The sequence below is a fragment of the Rhinopithecus bieti genome, unplaced genomic scaffold, assembly GCF_001698545.2.
Source record: "Rhinopithecus bieti isolate Rb0 unplaced genomic scaffold, ASM169854v2 scaffold_13577, whole genome shotgun sequence".
Taxonomy (NCBI): Eukaryota; Metazoa; Chordata; class Mammalia; order Primates; family Cercopithecidae; genus Rhinopithecus; species Rhinopithecus bieti.
Window position 1 is genome coordinate 527,314 of NW_016807867.1, and position 24,859 is coordinate 552,172.

The 24,859-nt window shown below is 48.3% G+C and overlaps 1 protein-coding gene across 1 annotated transcript in view; it reads left to right on the forward strand.

Moving 5' to 3' along the window:
* Positions 1–24,859, forward strand: part of CABLES1 (Cdk5 and Abl enzyme substrate 1) — a gene marked incomplete at its 5' end in the record, with an annotated part of 128,452 nt that overhangs the window by 88,703 nt on the left and 14,890 nt on the right. Inside the window, 3 exons of the mRNA XM_017883980.1 lie at positions 15,076–15,172; positions 16,349–16,505; positions 17,589–17,692. Coding sequence (XP_017739469.1) covers positions 15,076–15,172; positions 16,349–16,505; positions 17,589–17,692 — 358 coding nt within the window. The remainder of the gene's footprint in view (positions 1–15,075; positions 15,173–16,348; positions 16,506–17,588; positions 17,693–24,859) is intronic.

The following is a 24,859-nucleotide window of genomic DNA, read 5'->3' on the forward strand; positions in this document are numbered from 1 at the left end:
TAATACCCTTCAGGACATAGGCATGGGCAAGGACTTCACGTCTAAAACACCAAAAGCAACGGCAACAAAAGCCAAAATTGACAAATGGGATCTAATTAAACTAAAGAGCTTCTGCACAGCAAAAGAAACTACCATCAGAGTGAAAATTGAGATTTTTTAAAATGTGCAGATCTGGTGGCTTCTTGCCACTATACACGTATTGGGCACATTTTTTCTTGGTGTGGGCCACGAGGCTAGGGACTTAATCAGCCTAGGCTTGGAAACACTGGAAAATGTGCAGGGTCGTTTTACATGCCACCAGGTTTACGCCAAGCTGGTAACGGATCGGCCCCACGGTGGTCTCTAGAGCTGCTGCTTGAAGCAGACTGCCCGAGCATCTAACAGGCACTGCAGTCTCCAGCATGCTCTTCCCTACCATGATGGATGGTGTGGATATTTGAGGGAAGAGCACATTTCTGTAGGATTAACGAAGGGTGCAGTCAAGCATGTGTGTGAACATGACAAACAGAGGTAATAATAGGAGCTGAGACCTGAATGGTGCTTACAGTGTATGCATCCCAGGCACTGGCCCACGTGCTTGATATACGCTCACTCATTTCATCTGCCTAACGGCCTCACAAGGTAGGTGCCCGTATTACCATTTTACATGAGGCTAGTGGCCGAGAAAGGCTTAGCAACTGCCCAGGTGGTAGTAGGTGGGGGCAGGCAGTGTGGCTGCAGATCTGCCCTGTTGTGTTTGCTGCTGTGGAGGCGGTTCAGCCCGGGAAGCTGGAACGCATACTTGGGAACCAAGTGTATTTCCCTTCATGATCACGCCTTTGGGGCTGGGCGTGCTGGCTCGGGACCAGTACAGGCAGGCAGCACTGGCTGACTGGTGTGCATTTTGGTGAAGATGGAGCTTGGAGGTCACGGCTCATAGGTGTGCCACACACGGGCTGCCCTCTGGGGACCCCAGCTGCTGAGCTGATGGGTTGTAACTTTCGGAAGGCTTTGGAGCTTGCTGGTTCACCTGCAGACTTGCATGCTCCCTAGGCAAATACCAGACATCCCTGGGTGGAGTCTTATTTTATTTATTTATTTTTTTTTTGAGACGGAGTCTCGCTCTGTCACCCAGGCTGGGGTGCAGTGGCCGGATCTCAGCTCACTGCAAGCTCCGCCTCCCGGGTTTACGCCATTCTCCCGCCTCAGCCTCCCGAGTAGCTGGGACTACAGGCGCCCGCCACCTCGCCCGGCTAGTTTTTTGTATTTTTTAGTAGAGACGAGGTTTCACCATGTTCACCAGGATGGTCTCGATCTCCTGACCTCGTGATCCGCCCGTCTTGGCCTCCCAAAGTGCTGGGATTACAGGCTCGAGCCACCGCGCCCGGCCTATGGGTGGAGTCTTAAGTGAAAAATACTCTATGTAATTTCCCCATCTGGGTAATTGTCATCTTCAGGATAGGAAGGTGTGTGGAGAGTGTGGAGCTGGTGAAATTCTCCTGGTGTCTGTATGGTGTTGATGCACTGGCTGTCTGCAGAGGTGTGGGTGTTCCTGGCTCATGACCCTGAAGTGCTGCTGCCAGCTCAAGTCTCCCCAGCACCTTTTCCCCAGTACACCCAAGTTGCCCCCTGAGCACCTCCAGGAGGCAATTTAGAGAGCAGTAAGGGTCTTTCTCATGCCCTGATAGCATGCATGAAGAACGCTTCTCTTTGAGAAAGGGTGCAACGTAGTTGTATTAGAGGATTCCTAGTCACAGTACCAGGCATGTCTTCACTTCACAAAAGGATTTGTGGCAGAGCCACAGAGCTTTCTTAACTGCTCATAAAATATTGTTTGATTTACAGAGTTTGCTTGCATACGATAGGAAATCGTCTGCCAGATACAATGAGATGCTTCCGTTAACTGTCCGTCTTCATGTTGTTTTACTTTAGGAATTCAAAGTCTTGCCTGCAGCATGAACCCCTAGTGGCTCGGAGAGACACAGAAGGGTGGAATGGAGGGTAGTTATGCTCAGTGTCCTGAGTTGCAGTCATCAGAGCCCCCTCTGATGGTTGGGGTGGGGCCATGGTTTTCAGGTACCTTACAGGATTTCTAGGACAGACGGAAACCAGCACAGACACCCAGGACCAACACAGTGAGGGCAACACAGCCAGGACCCACTTACAGCCCTACCCTGGAGCTCTTCCCATGGAAGTGCTGTTGACGCTGCCATCTGGGGCCCCCACCTTAGGCTTGCCAGAAGTTCTGATCTCCGCATGTGTTACTTCCACCTCCAGGTTTCCCATGAGTGCTTCCGCTTAGCAGAACCTAGGCCGCCTTGGGAGCCCGGGAAGTGTAGTTTTTAACAGCTACCTGAGTATCATGAGCTAGTCTATGGTCTCTGCCACAGTGGTTCACCAAAAGATCTGCCTGTCCCCAAACTGAACCTGGGGAGACTGAAGAACCCCAGATCAAGGAGAACTCAAGCCCCTGATCCAAACCTGGCCCAGGAGGGAGCCCTCAGGGAACCAAGGGTCCCTAAGAAGCTTAGAAGGTCCCTTCCGTCCCCATAGATGTGCTCCCATTAAGGACAAGACAGTGTCTAGTGCGACTGCATAGATGTCCAAATGTATTTCCAAAGCCCAGGGGCTCTGGATTCATCCAGACCTAACTTAAAACCTCCTTTGTGGTCCCCCAGACTTAACAGAAACGGGCCTTTGAGGCTCTGGCCTCAGCACTCCTCTCCAGCCCTCTCTCAGCACAGCCCCTCTCAGCCCTAGCAAGCTACCTTAATGCATCAGGCTCTCCTCACCTTTGGGGATACTCAGCCCTCTCTCCAGGCAGCTTTCTCAGTGCCCCACAGCACCTGTCCCCCCACCCCCAGCTCCACTAAGAGCCCCTTCATGTCTCAGGGCTTATAATATACATTTTAACTTATTTTTCACTTGTGGGTGTTGATTGCATCTTAATCCTCAAGGTATCTACAGCACTGTGCACAGAAAGTAGTGGTCACTCTGGTTCTGTGTGTTGGGTGAGTAAAAGCAAGGTTTCTGAGGCTTTTGAGAATTGCTGTGTTCATGAATATAGTGCTCATGCACTTGCGCGCTCTACCTGTCTGTCTGTCTGTCTGTCTGTCTATATCGATCGGTCGATCGATCGATCTATCTATCTGTCTTACCTGTTTGTTCCAACAAAGGACGGTCAGACTACTTCAGCAGAAGCAGGTGCCATCTCTCAGGGTCCCTCAGCCTGGTACCTCATCCTTGAGGGCACCTCCATAAAAGGATGGAGCTGGATGGCTGGCCATAAGGAAGGCCCCAGAAGGTGCTAACAAGGATGAACTGACATGGACCTCAGGGTCCTGCTTCTCTCCAAGTGACTCTGTCCCACCCACAGTGAAAGTTGCTAAGCCTGAAGTGACAAAAGAGGGCATCGAGCTGCACTTAGCAAGTGCTAAGCGCCAGCGAGGCCCCTGCCACCCATGAGCCAGGTGATTCCCCTGACATTAGCCTCACAGCCTGTGCAGTTCTCTCCGATCACGAGTGCTCTGCACCTGCAGAGCCGCTTACAAATACTTGCACCCTGAATGTTAAGCCCAGGGATGCCAAGGGCCTTTAGATAAGGTCACACTGGCCTCTGCAGTCTTTGCCTGAGCCCTGTTGGAATTCCCTGGCTTTTGGCTGGCAGGTTTACCTAGTCCTCTATCAACTCAGGTTGTCTGAACATCTCCAAACCAGCAGCATGTGAGCTACATGTAAGTGATACAGCCCCATATTGTGCAGGACATATTCAGATTGCATCTAGCCTAGAGTAAGAAGAGGGCATTTCTGGCTGGGTGCAGTGGCTCATGCCTGTAATCCCAGCACTTTGGGAGGCCGAGGCAGGCAAATCACGAGTTCAGGAGTTCGAGACCAGCCTGGCCCACATGGTGAAACCCCGTCTCTACTAAAATACAAAAAATTAGCTGGGCATCGTGGCGGACGCCTGTAATCTCAGCTACTCGGGAGGCTGAGGCAGGAGAATCACTTGAACCCAGGAGGTGGAGGTTGCAGTGAGCCGAGATCTCGCCATTGCACTCTAGCCTGGGCAACAGAGCGAGACTCCGTCTCAAAAAAAAAAAAAAAAAGTATTTTTCCCAGGCTCAGTTCTGTAGAGAGTGGGACGCTCTATCCTGTCCCTGGAGCCCCTCTCTGTGTCTAGGGTAGACTGAAGCCCCTTCCTGCGTCCTCCCCACCACCACCCACCCACACTCATCCACGCACGATCTACTCCTTATTGCTAGGCCCTTCTGAAGCCCAGCATGGCCATCTCTAATCAGGTGCATGTGTTAGGAAGCTATCAGGACTTACTGGCATGCATTGACTAAAGGCTGGATATGGGTTGTGCCCACGCCTTTCAAATAACACAGCTGTTGATCCCAGAGTCCCACTAATTACCAGGGATAGACTGCGTGGCCGCTTCTGCGGGGGGTGGCCCTGAGCTAATTCATTAAAGGGTGTGTGAAGTGGAAGGCTGTTAAGGTAAAGGTAGCGCCAGGCCGACAAGGAGCCGCGCAGTGAGGAGCGCTCTTCAGCTCAAACATCGTCTTTTAGAGCTGGAAGGAACTTGGAGACTGTTGGCTTTCACTTTTTTTTTTTTTTAAGCTGCAGAAGCCGTTCTTCCAATATAAGTTTTCATAGAATTGAAGTAGATAAAACAGCTAACCACAGAGCTGTTCTGGAGAATTGGGAATGGGCGCAAGTAGCCCATTCATCCCCACTCCCACCCTCCACCTCCTTTGGTGCCTCCATTAGGAAAACCACAGCCCTTAGCCATCCTTGTGATCGTGTACCTATGGGCACCTGCGGCCAGGGAGGCAGTGTGGTACATGGGAACAAGCTGGCAGTCAGGCAGAAACCTCAGTCCTGGGAAATGAACTAGCCTTACTGACCCCAGATTCACTCATCCGTAAAATGGACTCTAATGTCCACCTCAGGGAGCTGAATGAAATAGTAAATGAAATATTATATGTGAAAGCTCTGAGCACCCTGCCAGGCTGTAGTAGATATTCATTAAGCATTAGTTTCACTTCCATTTTTGTCCAGTCACAGAGCGTTTTCTTTTTTTTTTTCTCTCTTTCTTTTTGAGACAAGGTCTCACTGTATTGCCCAGGCTGGAGTGCAGTAGTGCATTCTTGTCTCACTGCAGCCTTGACCTCCCAGGCTCAAGCGATCCTCCTACCTCAGCTTCCTGCGTAGCTGGGACAACAGGCATGCACCACCACGCCCAGCTAATTTTTGTATTTTTTGTAGAGTCAGGTTTCACCATGCTGCCCAGGCTGGTCTTATAATCCTGGGCTCAAGCCATCCTCCCACCTCAGCCTCCTAAAGTGCTGGGATTACAGGCGTGAGCCACCGCGCCCGGCTGTCACAGAGCTATTTTCGTTGCTCTTTCTAGATCTCCTTAAGCTTAGCAATTCCCAGTCAGGTTCACAGTGAGTTTGTCAGTGGTACAATTCTACAAACACACTGGATTCACCTTGAGATCTGCTTTTATTCAGTCTTTTTTTCCTCAGTAGTACATTTTTCTTAAAGACTATTTGAAAAATGTATAAAAGTAAAAGGAAGATAACAGTGGTTGAGCCTCACCTCCTAAACAAAGCCACCATTTACATTTTGGTCTATTTCCTTCCAGTCTTTTTTTTTTTTCTTAATGCATACACTTCATGGAACGTGAAGAGACCATTGATTTGCTTTGATCTTTCTTGCTAAATCCCACCTTTCAAAACAAGCCCATTACAGAGAAGAGGAACAGATGTTGCCCAGCTTTTTCACTGTAACTGTAACATCAAACCTTCCCATAGCTGTAAACACTCTTCTCAGATGAAGCTTGTAAATTATGCCATTTTCTGGGAAGAGTCCCAGCCTTAAACCAGCTCCTTTTTCCTCAGCTAACACTTGCCAAGGCCAGCCTGAATCTTTCTGCCTTTTATCCACATTAGTCACGGCCTTCTCTTTTCTAGTGTGGATTTGTGGTTTGGCTTGGCGACCCTCAGCTCACAAAATGAGTTGCAAGCAACTTTCTCAACTTCCCTAAACAGGCAGACCCCACTTAGTAAACAGCTTGTCCAACACTTCTATCCAAGACCACTGCTCTTCCCCTCTCTTTCCAGCCCCCATTGTGGGCTACTGTGCCACCACCATAGGGCCAGGAGTGGGAAACCTCGGCACTGCAAAGGAATTTATGGGTTTACATGTAGAGAGAGGGAAGGAATTGTGAAAAACAGGAATAGCTTAGGGGAAAGGCTCCTGGAGTCCTAAGAAGGAAAGGGAAGTTCAGAGAAGAAGGTGAAATAATACAAACTTGACCTTTAAAATGTTGCTGAGCCGGGTGCAGTGGCTCACGCCTGTAATCCCAGTACTTTGGGAGGCCAAGGTGGACGGATCACAAGGTCAGGAGTTCAAGACCAGCCTGGCCAACATAGTGACACCCCATCTCTACTAAAATTACAAAATTAGCCGGGCATGGTGGCATGTGCCTCAGCTACTCGGGAGGCTGAGGCAGGAGAATCGCTTGAACCCAAGAAGTGGAGGTTGCAGTGAGCCAAGATAACGCCGCTGCACTCCAGCTTGGGCAACAGAATGAGACTTCATCTCAAAAAAAAAAAAAAAAAAAAAAATTCCTTAGGGTCAAGCCTGGACCAGGAAACCAAGAGAAGAGACTCAACTTCCTCCTATTTTTTTTATCCTCACACACCCTCTGACCTTTTGCTCCTATGACCCGAGCTCTTGTTTTGCTTTTGGGCTGANCAGGAATAGCTTAGGGGAAAGGCTCCTGGAGTCCTAAGAAGGAAAGGGAAGTTCAGAGAAGAAGGTGAAATAATACAAACTTGACCTTTAAAATGTTGCTGAGCCGGGTGCAGTGGCTCACGCCTGTAATCCCAGTACTTTGGGAGGCCAAGGTGGACGGATCACAAGGTCAGGAGTTCAAGACCAGCCTGGCCAACATAGTGACACCCCCATCTCTACTAAAATTACAAAAATTAGCCGGGCATGGTGGCATGTGCCTCAGCTACTCGGGAGGCTGAGGCAGGAGAATCGCTTGAACCCAAGAAGTGGAGGTTGCAGTGAGCCAAGATAACGCCGCTGCACTCCAGCTTGGGCAACAGAATGAGACTTCATCTCAAAAAAAAAAAAAAAAAACCTTCACCAAAAAAAAAAAAAAAAAAAAAAAAGATTCCTTAGGGTCAAGCCTGGACCAGGAAACCAAGAGAAGAGACTCAACTTCCTCCTATTTTTTTTATCCTCACACACCCTCTGACCTTTTGCTCCTATGACCCGAGCTCTTGTTTTTGCTTTTGGGCTGATCCAGTTACATTATAGACTCAGAGAGCCTTGAGTAGGCTAATCTCCACTTACTGCATCAACGAAAAAGGCATTCTGAGTTCCAGCTTGCCAGCCCAGGAGCTTCTAGAGCACAACCCACGGGTGAGTGAGAGACTGCAGGTGTTGTGTTGAGAACTAGTCCTAGAATTGTCCCTGTGCATGAAAGAACTGGCACCAGCCACCAAAGGCTTTTTATTTCCTGAGACCTGGATATGGGTCGGTTTTCCTGTACACGTGGATCTGACCAGAAGAAAGTAGGGGTGAACCTAGTAAACCTGAGATTGGAGATTATGTGAACTCACCAAACTAGGTGATTTCAGCAAAAAGAGTTTCTGTGATGTGTGTGTAGGTTCACACCTCTTCAGATAACCATACTTGACTGTATGATAGTTGCAGGGGTCACTTACTGCAGATGCATCACAGACCATGTGATGAAGAAGATGGCTTCCCAGTGGAGTTGCAAGGTGCCTCTGGGGGATGTGTTTTTAAATTGTCAACAGCTTTCACATGGTATTTGTATCCTTAGCTTTTGGCATTTGGGGGCATTCAGATGAGGTCATCCATTTGGGTCCATTTCCTGAGTGTTGATCTGTTTGCGACCCAGAGAACAGCGTCTTCTATTCTTAGACCCTTCAAGCCTAAATGCTCCCTGCCTGGCTCCAGGCCCATGCCCCCTTCTTCCCCACCCACTTTCCCCAGAAAATTTTTGTTGTGGAAAATTACACATTCACAAATTGTGTTTCTTTCCTCACACCAAGCATATTCCCACATAAAGACAGATTCTGGAATGATCTCATGGATGACTCATGCCATTATCTGGCTGTTTATAGGAGCTGCCTTTAGACAAAGATTTGGCTATAAGCTACGTTAAGACCCCTTCATTTTCTGCCAGTTGCCCTTGCAGGGGATGGCTTATCGATGGAGTCCTCAGTGGGAGTGGGAAGGGACTTCTAGACTAAAAGCTGCTTTTGACTTTACTTTTGTCCATCAACTGTGGACCCTGTTCCATTGTCTCTGAACTGCGGAGGCACCTTCTGCTTGATGCCAGCAAGCAGGCCTGGTCCAAGATGGCAGCTGCACTGTATTGGAAGGGGTAACAAACGGGACTCTTAAGCTAAGAGGAAGACTTGTGTTGTTGACTTCTGGGGCATGTGTAAATCTCTTAATTAAAATTTAGCTCACAAGTGATATTTCCTTTCCTAATCCAGCTTTCAGGCTTTGCTTTAGGTGCAGGAAATCTCTCACTCTTTATTCGTTTTGAAGGGTCTGGAAATCCTGTTAATATTTAATTGACTTTTAAATTATTGACACATCAAAGTGTTCGACCTGTTGTTGTCCTTTGAAGAGCTAGCGCCTGGTGGAGCTGCTGGCAGGTGTTCCAAGGTCTTGGGCTCAGAGCGCCATTAGAGAAAGGATGGTGGAGAGAAGTCAGAACCACTCCATCTTGGAAGCAGAAAGCCTTGGAACCTAGTTAATTGGATCACACTTTTTCCGTCTAGTTCCCGGGTGTTAGATATTTAAGTCTTACGCCTTTTTTTAAAAGAGTAATATTAGTTCATTGATCATGCTCCCTGAGGAAAGGGCCATAGCTTGAACTTCTTGTTATCTAATAGGGAATCTTGTTTTCCCGTCAGAATCTATTCCATGCATTATGGCTCAGTGAGCAGCTGGCTGGGCCTCTGCCAGGGAGCCACAGAAGAGGAAAGTAAAAACCATTTTGCCTTTTACAAAAGATGAAGTCCAGAGTTGGCCGTTTTATGATTAATAATGACCTAGGTGTTCCCCTTTCGCCCCAAGATATCTAGATTAGCCACCTGCTTTGATCAGATGACTCCACAACTGTGCGTGTGTGCTTTGTGCTGAAGAAGCCAAAACTAAGACAGAGGCCCAGGGGTTTATAACAGTGAAATTACAGGCATTCAAGGAGAGCTGCGTTAAATTAATTTTGGTGCCATCCTATGAAGGATGAGTTTACACTCCCAAAATGAACCAACCTGTTTTTCTGCTCATTGCTTAAAGGTATAACTGCTGCTTGGCTGTGTCCTCAAATACGCTTTCATCTCCTGTTTTAATCCCCGCCCCATCTTCTGAGTCCCTCCCTTGTACCCCTCCAGTCACTCCCACTCACCTACCCCATGGACCAGTTTTAAATGTCAGCCTTTATTTAAAAAAAAAAAAAAGTATATATCTTTCTCCTGGATGTTCAGTGTGTGTGTTGCCTACAGCCTCTGCAGAAGTTCACAAACTTTCAGAGAATGTGAAGCAGCTCCTCTAGGGACACGTGCCTAAGTTGCAGCGCTACCCAGGACTGTGGAGAGAAGGAATCAAACAACCTTGCATCGTCCACAGTTCCTTGCCAGTAGTTCAGTTAGGGTGTCTGTAGAAATGGGATCATTTCCTATAACCTGACTAATGTGTTCACCTCTGAGTAAAAGCTATAGCATTTAAACCTAACATACACAATGTCAGACAATATTCATGTGTAGTATTTGAACTTACCTCTATGCCATTTTTAAAAGGAAGTGGAATATAAGTAAATTAGTAGGGCCAGGTGCGGTGGCTCACGCCTGCAACCCCAGCACTTTAGGAGGCTGAGGAGGGCAGATCAACTGAGTTCAGGGGTTCGAGAGCAGCCTGGACAATGTGGTGAAACCCCGTCTCTACTAAAAACACAAAAAGTTAGCCGGGCGTGATGGCGGGCGCCTGCAATCCCAGCTACTTGGGAGACTGAGGCAGGAAAATCACTTGAACTTGGGAGGTGGAGGTTGCAGTGAGCCGAGATCATGACACTGCACTCCAGCCTGGGCAACAAGAGTAAAACTCCATCTCAAAAATAAAAATTATTTAAAAAAATAGTATTTGAACGCTAGATGTGTCTGGGAAAAAATCTTCTGGCTTTTTCAAAGAAAGTGAAAACTTCAACTTCAGTTTGCTTTTATTTACTCCAGCTGCAGTTCCACAGTCCCTAGCTCTGTTTCCTGGTGCTGGAGGGTTAATGCTGGCATTTTAGCCTAATAGATATTTCTATTTTTATATACCATTTTAATGAGAATTCAGAACAATGATCTTAGAAATACCAAGATTGCATCACACTCCACTGGGACTTCTTCATTCTTTTTCACTGGAGTTTTTAAAATATTCTTTTTGGGTGAATCTACACCATTCAGAGTTCCTTTCTGCATGCACCTCCAACTTTCTAGGCTTCCGAAAGAGAAGGACAGCAAAGACCATGGGTCTCGCCTGCTTTTCACTCACACATAAAGACTGAGCAGTTGCCTGAGGTCTTACGCTATGTGGCACAATGTGAAACCACTGTTTATGGGGGTCAGATATAATCAAAGAACAGCAATTTCATGTTTCATGTTAATATCAGAAATATTCCAGCAACACTGATCAGAGCCCTAAACTAGTAAGAGTGAACCCAGAAAAGTTTGTCAGCCTCTTTGTGAAAGATCTATTTTTTAGATCCCAAGAGTCTTAACATATACAAATTCAAAAGCTATGAGAAGAAACTGACTTTGTTAGAAGTGGCTTAGATGAGATCTGTTTTGTTTGCTGTGGACGCTGACTATGTCCACGTCTGTACGCGTGCACTCTTAATTCAAACCCACCAAAATGGTAGCCCTGAAATTAGCGATAACCTCTCCCTGAATCTGACGGAGGAAAAGCATGGAAAAGTTGCCCTCTGCCATCACGAAGCTGTCAATATTCTAGAGCTGTGATGATATTTATTACTGTATCAGTGAAGTTTTGAAGTGTGAGTAGCTTTGGCGTATAAGAAATACCTCATTTCTTCTTTTTAAATCTACTTAATATGAACTATAAACCCCCCTTCTACAAGGCTGAGGGGAAATTGAGACTCACTTTTCAGTGGGCACCCCTCCCTCCCCGTCTCCAGTATCGTGCAAAGAAGGGCCTGGAACCTACCGTAATGCCTAGGATTGGGGGAACACACGCTGGTTATTGTTCCTTTGGTTGCCCTAGCACTGCCAAAACTCTGTCACACCCGCCCCGTGACCCCTCCAGGCAAAAAGATCTGCTGCTCTGTGCCAGCTATGAGTTACGAATCTTTATCATGGCGGGGAGCCTGTTCTTGGGGTGCTGATGGTGTAGGGCATGGGCCCCCTTTGATTGTGGACCCCATGGTCATTTCCCTCCCGACTTAGGTGAATCCTGCACTGCTGCGTCATCTGCAGGGGCCTGTAATTTAAACATCCCCAGAGGCAATAGGCAGAAAATAGGCCACTCTTGGAAAGAAAACTGGGAGACCAAATCCAAGTCACTAAATATCTGTGACTATATTATCTTGCCAGAGGAACTTGTAAGGGTAGCAAAAGTCCTACCAAAGAAGCACTGGGTCTTAGTAGTCACTAGCCACATGTGGCCATTTACATTTAAATTAATTAAAATTAAATAAAATTAAAAATTCAGTTTCTCAGTCAACTGATCACATTTCAAGCACTTAGTTGCCACACGTAACCATCGTGTGGGACAAGGTAAATAAGGACCATCTCCATCATCACAGGCGGTTGTGTTGCATGGCACTGGTCTGTAACGAGCCTCACGTGTCTCCAGTAGCAGTTAAGGGTGGCCCCACTATTCTTGCTTATTTTCTTGCTTGGCTTGGCCTTAGTAATTTAGAAAGCAGAATGACGTAAGTGGAAAGCCAGGGGGAAGTGGTGACTACAGTGAGTCACGTTGTTTCTCGAGGGACCAGTTCTGTGGGTAGGGTTGGTGGAGCCTTGCCCATCTTACGTGTGGTCCCAAGTGTCGCTGAGACGCTTGGACAATCCACTGGGTCTAAGAATCCCTGTTTCTTTAAATGGGTTTGGGTTTTATCTCATGGAATGGAATCTTGGACTTGAGCACATGATTATATTTTTTTGGTAGGGCTTCATTTCCTTTGGCGGAAGTGCCAAGAAGGGGAATGTGGAAGAGGCACGACTGGTTTGGTTCTGCTAACTGTGATGTGTGATGTGCACATTTGGTGGCAGGCAGACAGCTGGCCAGGACAAGGCTGCCCCGGGGAAGGAGTGAGCCTGTGAGCAAATTGAAGACAGATGAAAAGGAGCACAGTGGAAAATCATACCGTTTCATGCCATCTGTATGTACCAGTACCGGCGAGACGGCAAAGAGCCACACTAGTTCAGCTCAGTAAATAGGTCGTTACATATCAGACATTGTATAGACAGGATATGAAAATGGACTGAGACTCTGCCCCTGCCTGCAGCCAGCTCTCCATCTGAGAACCGTCTCAGTATAGGCTTATTGGAATTCTCTTTATTTCCCTTGGCATACTCACTCCAAAAAGATACTCCCTACTTCTCTATTAATTTCAGTCCTAAGTAACATTCTCCATTTGGCAAAATGGAAACAAGAAAGGAGAAAATTATCTGGGAGTTGGCAATTTGGAGACCACGCTCGCTGGGTTTGGCTTTGGAAAAGTAGGAAGCCCATGGAACTGAGCTTCTGGTCCTTGAATGAAAAGGAAGACACTACTGTTTTTGTCCTGCTCTGCATGTGGTCAGTCCCCTCCCTCCCTGCCCACCACAGGTATTTTTGCCTTATTGCCTTGTTCACTTTTTTGCTTTGTAGGCATTTCTCTATGCCAGTGCCCCGATGCATTCATCATCTCCATCCGTAATTGCTTTAAGAAGTCTTTTAAGAATCGCCCTGGGTTGCCTGCGTAGCAGGTGCAGCAGTAGGGCAGACGGTCTTGTGGATGTGAACAGAGTTGGTTGTTGGCTTTCGTCTGCATGACTTTGGTGTCGATTCTGAATGGGACTCCAGAGATGTTTTGAGGGTGGCACTACCATGGCCTCCCAGGAAGCCTGCTGTGGAAATGCAGCACTTACTGGACACAGAAGGTCATGGGCATTTCTGTTAATCAGACTCCACATTATAGGTAGGATAAGGGAACCGGCTCATTCATGTCATGCTCAGAGACTAGGATGATGGCTTAACAGAGTCAGAGCATCCCTGCTTTTTTTCTATATTTGAGGATAGCTTTTTTTCCCTTCTCTTCTCGACACTCGTTTGGCTCCCTCCTCTCTTCTTACCTGATGACTTTGTCTTTGGCTGGGAGCAGTTTGCCCCTGCAGTATATTTGTTCTTGCATAGGTTGTGGGAGATTGGCCCCTGAATGTGGTCCCTCCATCCAGGCCATACAGCAAGTATGCTGTGGGTCTGAGGTGACTTTGACGAACAGGCACTGGGTGTCAGAGAGAACATGAAGACCTGGTCATTCTCCAACATGGCTGCAGTTTTGATGCGCCTGGGGAGTGTTTAGAACTCCCAGTGTCCAGGTCACACCCCATGCCAACTGTCTGGGGGTGGGAGCCAGATAACAGTTTGTCAGAGATCCCCAAGCGATTCTAATATGTGGCAAATTTTAAAAATTACTGTAGGGGAAGGGTGTGGTCCTTTGGGATGTGAGCAGTTACACCTGAGCATAGCCACAGCGAGTCCATCTTGCATCTCCACGGCAATGTGATGTACTAGAAATGACACTGGATGAACTCTCCAGCCTACCATCCTAGTGACCTTGGCAATCTCACAAGGGCCTCAGTTTCCTCCTCTGTAAATTGGATCAAAATAGTAGTGCCTTTCTCATAGGGTCATCTTAAAGAACCAGAGAAATGATGTGTGAGTCTTTGGAAATAGTAAAGTGCTAAATAAATGCTTGTTTGGCCAGGCATGGTAGCTCACACCTCTAATCGCAGCACTTTAGAGGCCAAGACCGGAGGATGGCGCGTGTCCAAGAGTTTGAGGCTACAGTGAGCCATGACCACACCACTGTACTCCATCCTGAGCAGCAGAGCAAGACTTCGTCCCTGAATGAATGAATGAATGAATGAATGAATGAATACTTGTTATTACTAGAGATTATTCTTTTATTAAAAGATACTCATTTTCTAGGTGGTTTGGCAAGGTAGTAGAGGTGACTACTGTGGCATTAATTCTTTCATCACCAACAATACACCCAGGAGGTGTTTATGATAAGAATTCGTTTCTCCTAAGAAAGGGGAGCAGCAAGGAGAGGTGGTCTCACACAACATTAGAAAGAACCCAGGCCAGGTGCTGTGACTCACACCTGTAATCCTAGCACTTTGGGAGGCCAAGGTGGGTGGATCACCTGAGGTCAGGAGTTTGAGACCATCCTGGCCAACATAGTGAAACCCCTGTCTCTACTAAAAATGCAAAAAAAGTAGCTGGGCATGGTGGTATGCACCTGTAATCCCAGCTACTCAAAAGGCTGAGGCAGAAGAATTGCTTGAACCTAGGAGGCAGAAGTTGCAGTGAGCCGAGATCGTGCCATTGCACTCCACCCTGGGCAACAAGAGTGAAATTCCGTCTCAAAACAAAACAAACAAACAAAAAACAGAAAGAAAGAACCCAGCAGCTAGATTCCAGCAAACTGTGGTCCCACGGTGCTCAGGGAATGCTCTCTGGCCTCGTGTTCACTGGCCGTCTCTAGGAACATAAGGGGCCTCGTGGAAGAAGGAGGGATGTCTGTAAACCATCAGCTTAATCTTCAGCCTTTCTGTTCAGTTGGATTTCATTTACGTCAAAGTGGTTGCAACAAGGCGTCACTGGCAAGCCCCCGAGGAGGGAAAAAGGGCTCTCCCATCACCATGGCTCACCTGGTCATTGGCATCGGTGTGACCGTGTTGTCTCATGCAGTAAGCATCCTCATGGCTCTTTGGGGTGCACACAAAAGCATTTTTTTTTCCCTCTGGCTTGTCCTCCCAGGGACTTGAAGTTGGATGGAGGAAGACAATCAGCTGGCGCAGTGAGTTTGAAAGAGATCATTGGTCTGGAAGGTGTGGAGCTGGGTGCTGATGGGAAGGTAAGGCTGCCAGGCCGCCGGTCACCGAGTTGTGCTGAAGGCACAAGGGTCAGGAAGCAGAGGACGGGGACAGCCCACAAGCCTCTCTCAAGGTGGAGGGCTCAAGGTCTGGGGCAGATTCCCAGGCATGTGATGCCAGCCTGCCCGGCTCCCCTAGTGTGCAGCCGGTGACTGAGTAGCAGCATGGCAGGAGTTCCCACGGCACGTGTGTTTCTCTGCCAGTGCTGTTTACAACTGAATGTGCAGTTATGAGTACCTCACACACAGGCATGTTCCGGGGTGGCATGATGAGTGGATTGAGCATCTATTCACTGGTGGTGTCAGCAAACAGTATTCAGGCTACTAGAAAGTGTCATAGCTTCCCATGAGTCCCTCAGTCTTACACTGTGACCACAGGGCAGCAGGGTGGTCACATTCCTCTTCCATCCACATGCAACAAGCCGTGGGGTTGAAGTCTCAGGAGTGAAAGGTTGAAAGATGACCCTCCCCTTTGTGCAGGGTCCAGACAGTCCTCATCAACCCTTCCAAAATCCGTGTATACAATGATGCAGGTGTTCTTGGGGAATCTGTCCCGGGGTAGTCTGTTTGCTGATGAGGCTGCTGGGAGCTCAAGGTGTAGATGGGGTGCATGCAAGATGCTTGCCTGGGCAGGTGAAAAGCAATGCATTTGCTCTGTTCACCCCTAACGAGGAAGTGTCCCCATAGGAGCCAGGGAGAATGGGATAGAGTGGAGGGTCATATGCAGCATCTGCCAGAGGAGCAGGGTAGGAGGCCACAGCCCTCACCAGGGACTCTTGGGGCCTGAAGTGTTCTGGGATTCTGCACTTGATGGATTATAAAAAGCAATGCAGTGTGTGCCTCGTGGATTACACAACACCCCAGCAGGTTCTGAGATAGTACCTTATTGTCAAATACATTCATGTTTCTTCCATGTGATAGGAACAGTCAGACCCAGTGGGGAAGTTAAAACTATGTGTAACCTTAAGTCAGTTGAGGTTGGGTGTTGGCACCAATGAGTACCAAAACAAATGTCATTGTTCAGATCTCATTGGATTTCAGAATTGCAAATAGGAGAAAGTGGACCTGAACGTGGGGTGACAACTGTAGCTTGATCAGAATGCAGAGCTAGCAATGCCTTGGAATAATCACTGGCCTATTTTTGTCTTCACTTTTTAGACTGTTTCCTATACCCAATTTCTGTTACCCACAAATGCCTTTGGAGCCCGGAGAAATACCATAGACTCCACCTCCTCTTTCTCCCAGTTCCGTAACTTGAGCCACCGCAGCCTCTCCATAGGCCGGGCAAGCGGCACCCAGGGGAGCCTCGACACAGGTAACCGTGGCCTGGCTGGGTGTGGTAGCTCGTGGTGGGAGGTGTCTCTTTACATGGGGATTGGGTCTCCCTGTGATGCAGACTGGAAGACGGGGGCCTACAGGTGACGTGACTTTTAGGAAAGCCTGATCTCAGGCCATGCAGGCCCACAGTGAAGCCACAGGTGATTTCTCTAATCAGATGCCCCAGTCATTGACAGCCTGAACTTCCACGTGGAGAGACGCCAAGGCCATGCACACCATGCAGAGATGGCTGTGTCTCCCAGCCTCCCTGACCACTCAGCTCCTCCCAACAATGACCAGGTTCTGTCCTATATTTTCATGGTGCTCAATTCGGACTTTTAAAAAGAAAAATCTGGGCTCTGAAGTGCAGGTTCAGGTGTGAGAGTTTCCTTTGTGCCGGTCCTCGTGGGTGAGCCAACTTGGCGGCTGAAGGAAGACTTGCACACTTCTAGCTTTGCTGATCAAACCTTTGTAAGAACTGGCACATGGAGAAAACACTTTAGGAGGCAGTGCTGTTTCTACTCTCAGGGAAATTCCAGGTGAATGTGACGTTCCCTAGGTCTGCCCAAGTGCTGAGTTCTGAAGCCCTGTCCTGGTGTTCCGGCCACCTCTGATCGTTCACAGCTGTGCCTTGGTGGCCACTCTGATTTGTATTCACACAGACACAATAGCCTGCCTGGAAGTATTCACAGCAAATCGTGCTGCACAGGCATCTCCGAATTTGATCTGCAAGTTTGAACAATGAACCTCTTCGGGGCCACACTCTGAGAGTGTCCTCTGCATCTTGCACACTGTGTAAAGTTTTTTGCTCTCCTGGCTCAGGGAGATTAATACATAATTTTCTAAAATGGAAAAAAACGTCAGGATGTTTAGAATTTGGTGAACCCTTTGGAGAGGAGAATGCACTTAACTGGCACGCGGAGATGTCTAATAAAAGTCAGTGAGTGCGGTGACGTTGAGCTAAGTGCCCTAAAGCCAGCCTTTCCTCAGTGCAGCTATACTTGGCATTCTCCTGGCTGTCTCTGCTGGGGAGGGTCCGGAGCCGCTAATTATCACTTTGCATTTTGCATGTGATCTGCAGGTAGTGACCTGGGAGACTTTATGGACTATGACCCGAATCTCTTGGATGACCCCCAGTGGCCTTGTGGCAAGCACAAACGCGTTCTGATCTTCCCTTCCTACATGGTGAGTAGTGTGGAAAGGAGGCTCGGTTTGCCACAGCCCCTCAGTTGCCCCAGCATGGGTTGGAGGTGACTGGGGGCGTGTTCAAAGACTTTTCTGCCTGGGGGGCCTTCCTGAGGAGCTCCCTGGTGTGGGTGCCCACGGATGGACCAGTATTGCCTGCTGTCCAGAATCCTGCCGGCCACCTGGCCTGCAAACACCACTTTCGGGATGCTTGGGAAGGCCGGGCTGCCAGTGGCCACAAAGTCACCAGCTCAGGTTGGAGGACCCTCTCTTCTGAAGGGGGATGTCCGAGCTTATACCTCCACAGACCCCAGTGGAGAGGACCAGGCTCATCCCTGGGAGTGCTGAGTTCAAGTACAGCTCTGTTTGGAGTTCCTTGGTGGCTGCAGGCCTTCCTGTGCACGCTGAGCAAACATTTGGCCCCAGGCTGGGGATGACAGAATTCTCTCCTGGGAAAGCGAAAGTAGGACACTGTGGGTGTTACATGCAAAACCTTTCACTGCTGTTTTGATTTCATGGACTCTTCCTGTTTTTCCCTGTGTGTCATTTTGGTTTCTGCTCTCGGCTGACCACTGTTTCCCACCACCAAGGGCTGCCATCTCCTCTGCAGACACCAGAGGGGCCTGGCGGGGCCCTGGGTGCTTTCTCTGGGCCACTTGCCCTGACTCTTGCGGCAAGCAGAGCCCCGCCTGCTATGGGAGGAGGGGAGCTGCACTTTTTCAAAAGAGTCGACTGGCCAGGTCTGCCATGCACAGCATCAGGTTGGAGCCGTCCACCCAGAACACCCCCACCGCCTCCCTGCCTTTTGCATGTTCTGGCCCATGAGCCGGGCCTGGCAGGGCCAGCACAACCAAGCGCTTCCTCCTCTGGTTCCCTCCCTCCCCTGCTCCCAGCCTGAGCTGTTCTCAGGAGTCCCAGCCTTAGGAGTGAACCAGGAGGTCTTTTTTCTCCTCTAGGCTTTTGTATCTGCAGTAGCCAGAGTGGAAACCAATCCCCGTACTCAAAGGGCACCCACATCTTCATTCAGAACTTAGGGTTCTCTGCTGTTTGTCAGAGAAACACCAGGCAGAACTTGGGGCCTTGCCAGTTACTTTCAGCGTTTATCTTCTTGTTCTTTGGCACATCGTTCATTGGTCACTCTCATACGCCACATGGCGTCAGAATGCATTTAGTCATTGGAGAATGCATTCAAGTCAAAGGCATTTAGTGTAAAATTGTCCCTACTCCTCACCCTCCCTCACTCATGCCCCAACTCCTAACACAGAAAGCAAAACCAGCGCCATGTGTAGTTACTTTTCTTCCACTCTATGACCTGTTTATTTAAAAAAACAAGGCATATTCATCTTTGGCAGAGGCTAGCACGTAATAAATGTTCAATAAATGGCCAGAATGATTGCCCTGATATCAAGGGGGCAGCACCTTGTGTAAGAATAAGGATGCTTTATGTGGTTCACTGCCTTATTTATTAAAATTCACTTTATTTATTAAGCAACGTGGCCAGGAAACTGGCTCAGGGAGTCCAAGTGAGGCTTTCCTAGTTGATAGATGGGAAATGGGGGATCAAGGGTAGAACTCCTGGCTCGGGACTCTTTTCATGCTCCCACCTGTCTCTGAATCCCACATTCCTCAGCAGTCAGCCCCAGAACTGCTGACCTCGGGGTTGGACATGAAGATCATTCTTTGGGCCAACAGTGTAGCAGAGTTCTAGGTAACCAAGAGAATAGGAAGGTGCACTATTTCTGATCGATGTTGGCAGGAGCTCTCCTACCAGACATGTTATGCCTAGACGTAATGCCAACCTCTCCTTTTATAGGCCTAGTGTCAGGCTGGTGCCAGATCTGATCTTTTTTATCTGATCTTTTTTTTCTTTAAATGATTTCATTGTGAGCCTTGAGGTTCCAGGCCACAGTATGTGTGTATGTGCATGTGCACGTACACACATACAACTTTTCCTCCTTAGACTGTGCTAGAAGATTGCCAAGTCAGCATGTATGTCCTGCCCTCCTCATTTGATGTTCCCAGGTGGATCATTTGTCATTTCACCGCATTGGCTGTGCAGTCAGTGCTCCTGGGAATACTCCACGCTATAGAGAATGGAATTGCACGTGGACTGCATTTTCCTGGTCGGCTCCTGGAGACCTACGTGTTTCCTGTTCTGGCCACAGATGTTGGTACTTTGATAAAATGTGGGAAATCCACGTTTCAGCATTCTCATCTAAGTTCTTGACAGTATGTTGTATATTACAAAGGGCCTCAACCCTGCTCCCTGGAGACTTCTTTCCTAGAAGCCGACATGGGTTACAGGCCGTTTCTCATGCATTTGCATTGAACTTGTAGGAATCAGAGTGGGGCAGCTGGGCAGGGGCGGGGCGGGGGCTGGGGTGTTTGCTTTATTTTTGTGTGTTGGGGAATAGGTATAGAATTCGCCTGTTGAACAAGTATTGATTGAGGCCTTTTTATGAGCCAGGCTTCCTTACCCAGTAGAGAACTAACTAGCCACAGCCCCGTTCTTCTCCACCTTGGAGTGAGTGGGGATGTCAGAGAGTAAATAGTAAACAAGGAGACAGATCACCATAATCATGAGGAGGAAACCATCTTAGAAAAGCAGCAGGAGACCAGGCACGGTGGCTCACATCTGTAATCCCAGAACTTTGGGAGGCCAAGGCGGGTGGATCACCTGAGGTCAGGAGTTTGAGACCAGCCTGGCCAACGTGGTGAAACACCATCTCTACTAAAAATACAAAAATTAGCCGGGTGTGGTGGTGGGCGCCTGTAGTCCTAGCTACTGGGGAGGCTGAGGTGGGAGAATTGCTTGAACCCAGGAGGCAGAGGCTACAGTGAGCCGAGATTGTGCCATTGCACTCCAGCCTGGGCAACAAAGCAAGACCCTGTCTCAAACAAAACAAAACAAAACAAATGGCAGGAAATGATAGGAGGGTTGGAGGTGGACTCCAGGGGGTAGGCCTCAAGGAAGACTTCCCCTAGGAATGGCATTGAAGCAAGCACTGAGGGCTGAGAGCAGTAGCCCCTGCCAGGTTTTGGTAGGGAGAGCCCAGTAGAAAGACCCCAAGTATGAAGGGGGTTGGTTTTGCATAAAATAGGTTTTTCTAACTGTAAAAGTCATTGCCCTTCCCTCTACACACACACAGGCAGGAGGCAGAGCCCACAAATGATGATGCTGACAAACCCTCCCTCCTCACTGACTCAGCCCCAGGCACCGGGAGCTGCTGCTGAAACAGGCACTGGCTCCGAAGGCCCTGGCTCCTTTGAGCCAGGTTGTGGAATGCCCTCTTTGAGGGCCTGGGGCACATTTGGCCACTAGGCTGGTATGGGGATCTCTGCCCAGACAGAGGGCAGATTCCCTCCTGGGTGGGAATGCTTGGTGATTGGGGAAGGGGCAGGCTTGCTGGTCACAGGCCAATTATGTGGAGCTGCTCACCTCCCTTAGTGTCAGCCTCCGAGGCCCTGGAGTCCTGCTGCCTGTCCCGTCTTCCTCGGGCCCCCAGGGCAGTCCAATGTGGCCAGCCCAGCAGAGGCACCCACCTGAAATCCTGGGACTATCCTCCACTGTTTTGGGATGGCCTGTGCCTGTGGAAATCAGGCTCTGAGATGCTCAAGTAGCCTCTGCTGAATCAAGCAGCTCTCAAAAGTGATGAGCTAATCCTTTCACCCATCAAATCCTGCTGCAGCCGCTAAAAGGAGTAATTTACAGACAATCAAATGCACTTGTTTGTTTGAAGTGTGCATTTCCATGAATTTTATAACCACTGCTCTGATCCAGATATAGAATACTTCTGTCCCTGCAGAAAGTTCCCCTCCCCATCCCACTCTTCCCATCCCCTTCCTGCAGAGGCAATCACTGTTCTCACTTCTGTCACCATAGATTAGTTTCACCTATTCCGAAACTTCATGTGAATAGGATCATGGCATATACTTTTTTGGGGTCCATCTTCTTTCGTACAACTTAACATGTGAGATTTCCCTATGTTATGTGTATCAGTAGATTTTTTTTTTAATTGCTGAGTGCAATGGATCACGCCTATAAATCCCAACACTTTGGGAGGCCGAGGTGGGTGAGGTGGGTGGATCACTTGAGGTCAAGAGTTTGAGACCAGCCTGGCTAACGTGGTAAAACCCCGTCTCTACTAAAAATACAAAAATTAGCTGGGCATAGTGGCAGGCACCTGTAATCCCAGCTACCCCGCAGGCTGAGGCAGGAGAATCGCTTAAACCCGGGAGGTGGAGGTTGGAGTGAGCCGAGATCGCACTATTCGCTCCAGCCTGGGCGACAAGCGAAACTACGTCTCAAAAAAATAAAAATAAGAAAGCTGAGTGGTATAAGATGTAGTATGGTTTGTTGATCCCTTCTCCTGTTGATCGACATTTGTTCATGCAGCTTCCATGAATGTTGTGCATGTCTTTCTGTGGAGATACTTTTTCATTTCCCTTGGGGCAAATACCTGGGAGCGGGATTTCTGAGTCCTAGTGTAGGTGCTATTAGCCAGCCATGATGTAGCTGAATGTTTATCTCTGTGCGTGTGTCTTCAGTGTAATATAAAAAGGCCCCTCGTCGCCGCAGTCAGGACATATCTTAGAGTGAGAAGCTTCCAGAGGTAAAGCCTGTCATTTAGAGTGCAAGTGGCACCCTTTTCAAATTAGTCTTGCACCCATATCTGTATTTTTAAACTTTGATCCATGCAAGTCACTCCCACTATTATCTACTGTAGAAGGGCAAGGGTGAGATTTTGAATTTAAAAAGAATTCCGCACCGAGCGTGGTGGCTCACACCTGTAATCCCTGCACTTTGGGAGGCCGAGGTGGGTGATCACCTGAGATCAGGAGTTCAAGAGCAGCCTGACCAACGTGGTGAAACCCCATCTTTACTAAAAGTACAAAAAACATTAGCCAGGTGTGGTGGCAGGCACCTGTAATTCTGGCTACTCAGGAGGCTGAGGCAGGAGAATCGGTTGAGCCCAGGAGGCAGAAGTTGCAGTGAGCTGAGATCACACCACTGCACTCTAGCCTGGGTGACAAGAACGAAACTCTGTCTCAAAAACAAAAATAAAAAAATTCCTGGGGCAGGTGTGCAAAGCAAACTGCAGCTGGCCTGGTGGTTTGGTCTTCAAGTTTCTAGAAGGTGACCACAGAACAGGAGAGCATGTTGAGCCGCCTGGCTACATGCAGACTCTTGCTGGGCGATGGTGTGTCTTGGGGGAGGGCAGATGCTTCCAGCTCTGTGCACCACTTGGCATATAATTAAAGCTTCACTAGAGAGTGGTTATGTATCATTAGAACCTGGCAGCCCAGGTCGTAGTGGGTTTTTGTGTTTTCCCCCCTCTTTATGGGTGTGGAAAGCAATTAAGAGGAGAAAGGAAGCGGGAGAGCTGAGATAATGCCAACAAAATTCAGTTACCTGAGTGGATTTCTGGATTCTTTTCCTCTCTAAGAAATCCCTCTTGCACCATGTTCACATCAAAAAGAAAACCGACCGACATTGTTTATGATACGCATACGCATGTGAACCTCGAGAGAAACCTCTTGCATTGATCTCCATGATAAAGTGCCTATTTTTTATTTACCGAATATTAAGATCTAAGTCCTTGTAGAGAAAGCCCTCCCTCTACCCCCACATCTCCCCAGTGTTGGGGGAATGTATCTTGGAACTTAATTTTTCAGTACAGCATGAGATACTGAGCAGTGGGAAGTAATTGACTCTATGAAAGAAAGACTAATTCAGCCTTCCATGAGGTGATTAGATTCTCCCCGTCCCCCGATAGAAATAGAGATGTTATAAGTATATATTTATAAATATATAAAATTATAATTTAATAGCAGTCAAATGTTTATTATAATTTATAATATATATATATTATTTCCATTAGAAGTTACCTGGATGATTTAGGCACTTGTTACCTATCTGCGGGGTGGATTTGTTGGGAAGCTAATGTAAGACCCTTTCCAAGTCCTCAGGTTTCAAGGTGCCTGAGGCTTACTCAGTTCTGGGGAGGGGCCCTCTTTAAGAAAATGCCGGCCGGGTGCGGTGGCTCAAGCCTGTAATCCCAGCACTTTGGGAGGCTGAGACGGGCGGATCACGAGGTCAGGAGATCGAGACCATCCTGGCTAACACGGTGAAACCCCGTCTCTACTAAAATATACAAAAAACTACCCGGGCGAGGTGGCGGGCGCCTGTAGTCCCAGCTACTCGGGAGGCTGAGGCAGGAGAATGGCGGGAACCTGGGAGGCGGAGCTTGCAGTGAGCTGAGATCCGGCCACTGCACTCCAGCCCGGGCGACAGAGTGAGACTCCGTCTCCAAAAAAAAAAAAAAAAGCCACATCACATTAGAAGCACAGTAGCTCGGCTCTTCCCTATTGTGGCACTTCCCTGAGGCTTGAGGGGCGCCGTCAGGTGCACAGGCCTGGGCAGTAGCTGAGGAGCATCCTGCCAGCTTTAGGTGTAAGTGTTCACATCAAGTGCCTGAAAAGCCTGATGGTGCTATATGGAGAACGGAAGCTTGTTTTGGGTGTGGGTTTGGGTTTTTTGTTTGTTGGTTGGTTGGTTGATTGGTCTTTTTGTTGTTGTTAACAGCACTATTAGAATTCCAACACCTTTTACAATTCATTTTTTTCTTGTAAAACTAATGGCTTTGGTGGCTCACACTTGTAATCCCAGCACTCTGGGAGGCGGAGGCAGGTGGATCACCTGAGGTCAGGAGTTTGAGACCAGCCTGGCCAACATGGCAAAACCCCATCTCTACTAAAAAATACAAAAATTAGCCAGGTGTGGTGGCAGACGCCCATAATCCCAGTTACTCAGGAGGCTGAGGCAGGAGAATCTCTTGAACCCAGGAGGCGGAGGCTGCAGTGAGGCGAGATCGTGCCACTGCATCCCAGCCTGGGCAATAAGAGCAAGACTCCATCTCAAACAAAACAAAAAAACTAATTCAAAACAAAATATGAGTTTGACATTTCACTCAGGATATTGTAGCATCTGCTCTCTTTCTATGTATTTGACTCGGATTTTTGACAGTCACTTTGTGATTTTGAACATGACGTTCCACGCAGTTTGGCTCATGCTGTACTGCCCCTGTTTCAGCAGCTTGCGTTTAGAAGTGCATCCAAATACTCTCTGGGTGTGGGTGAACTCAGGGCCAGTCACCTGGTGTCATC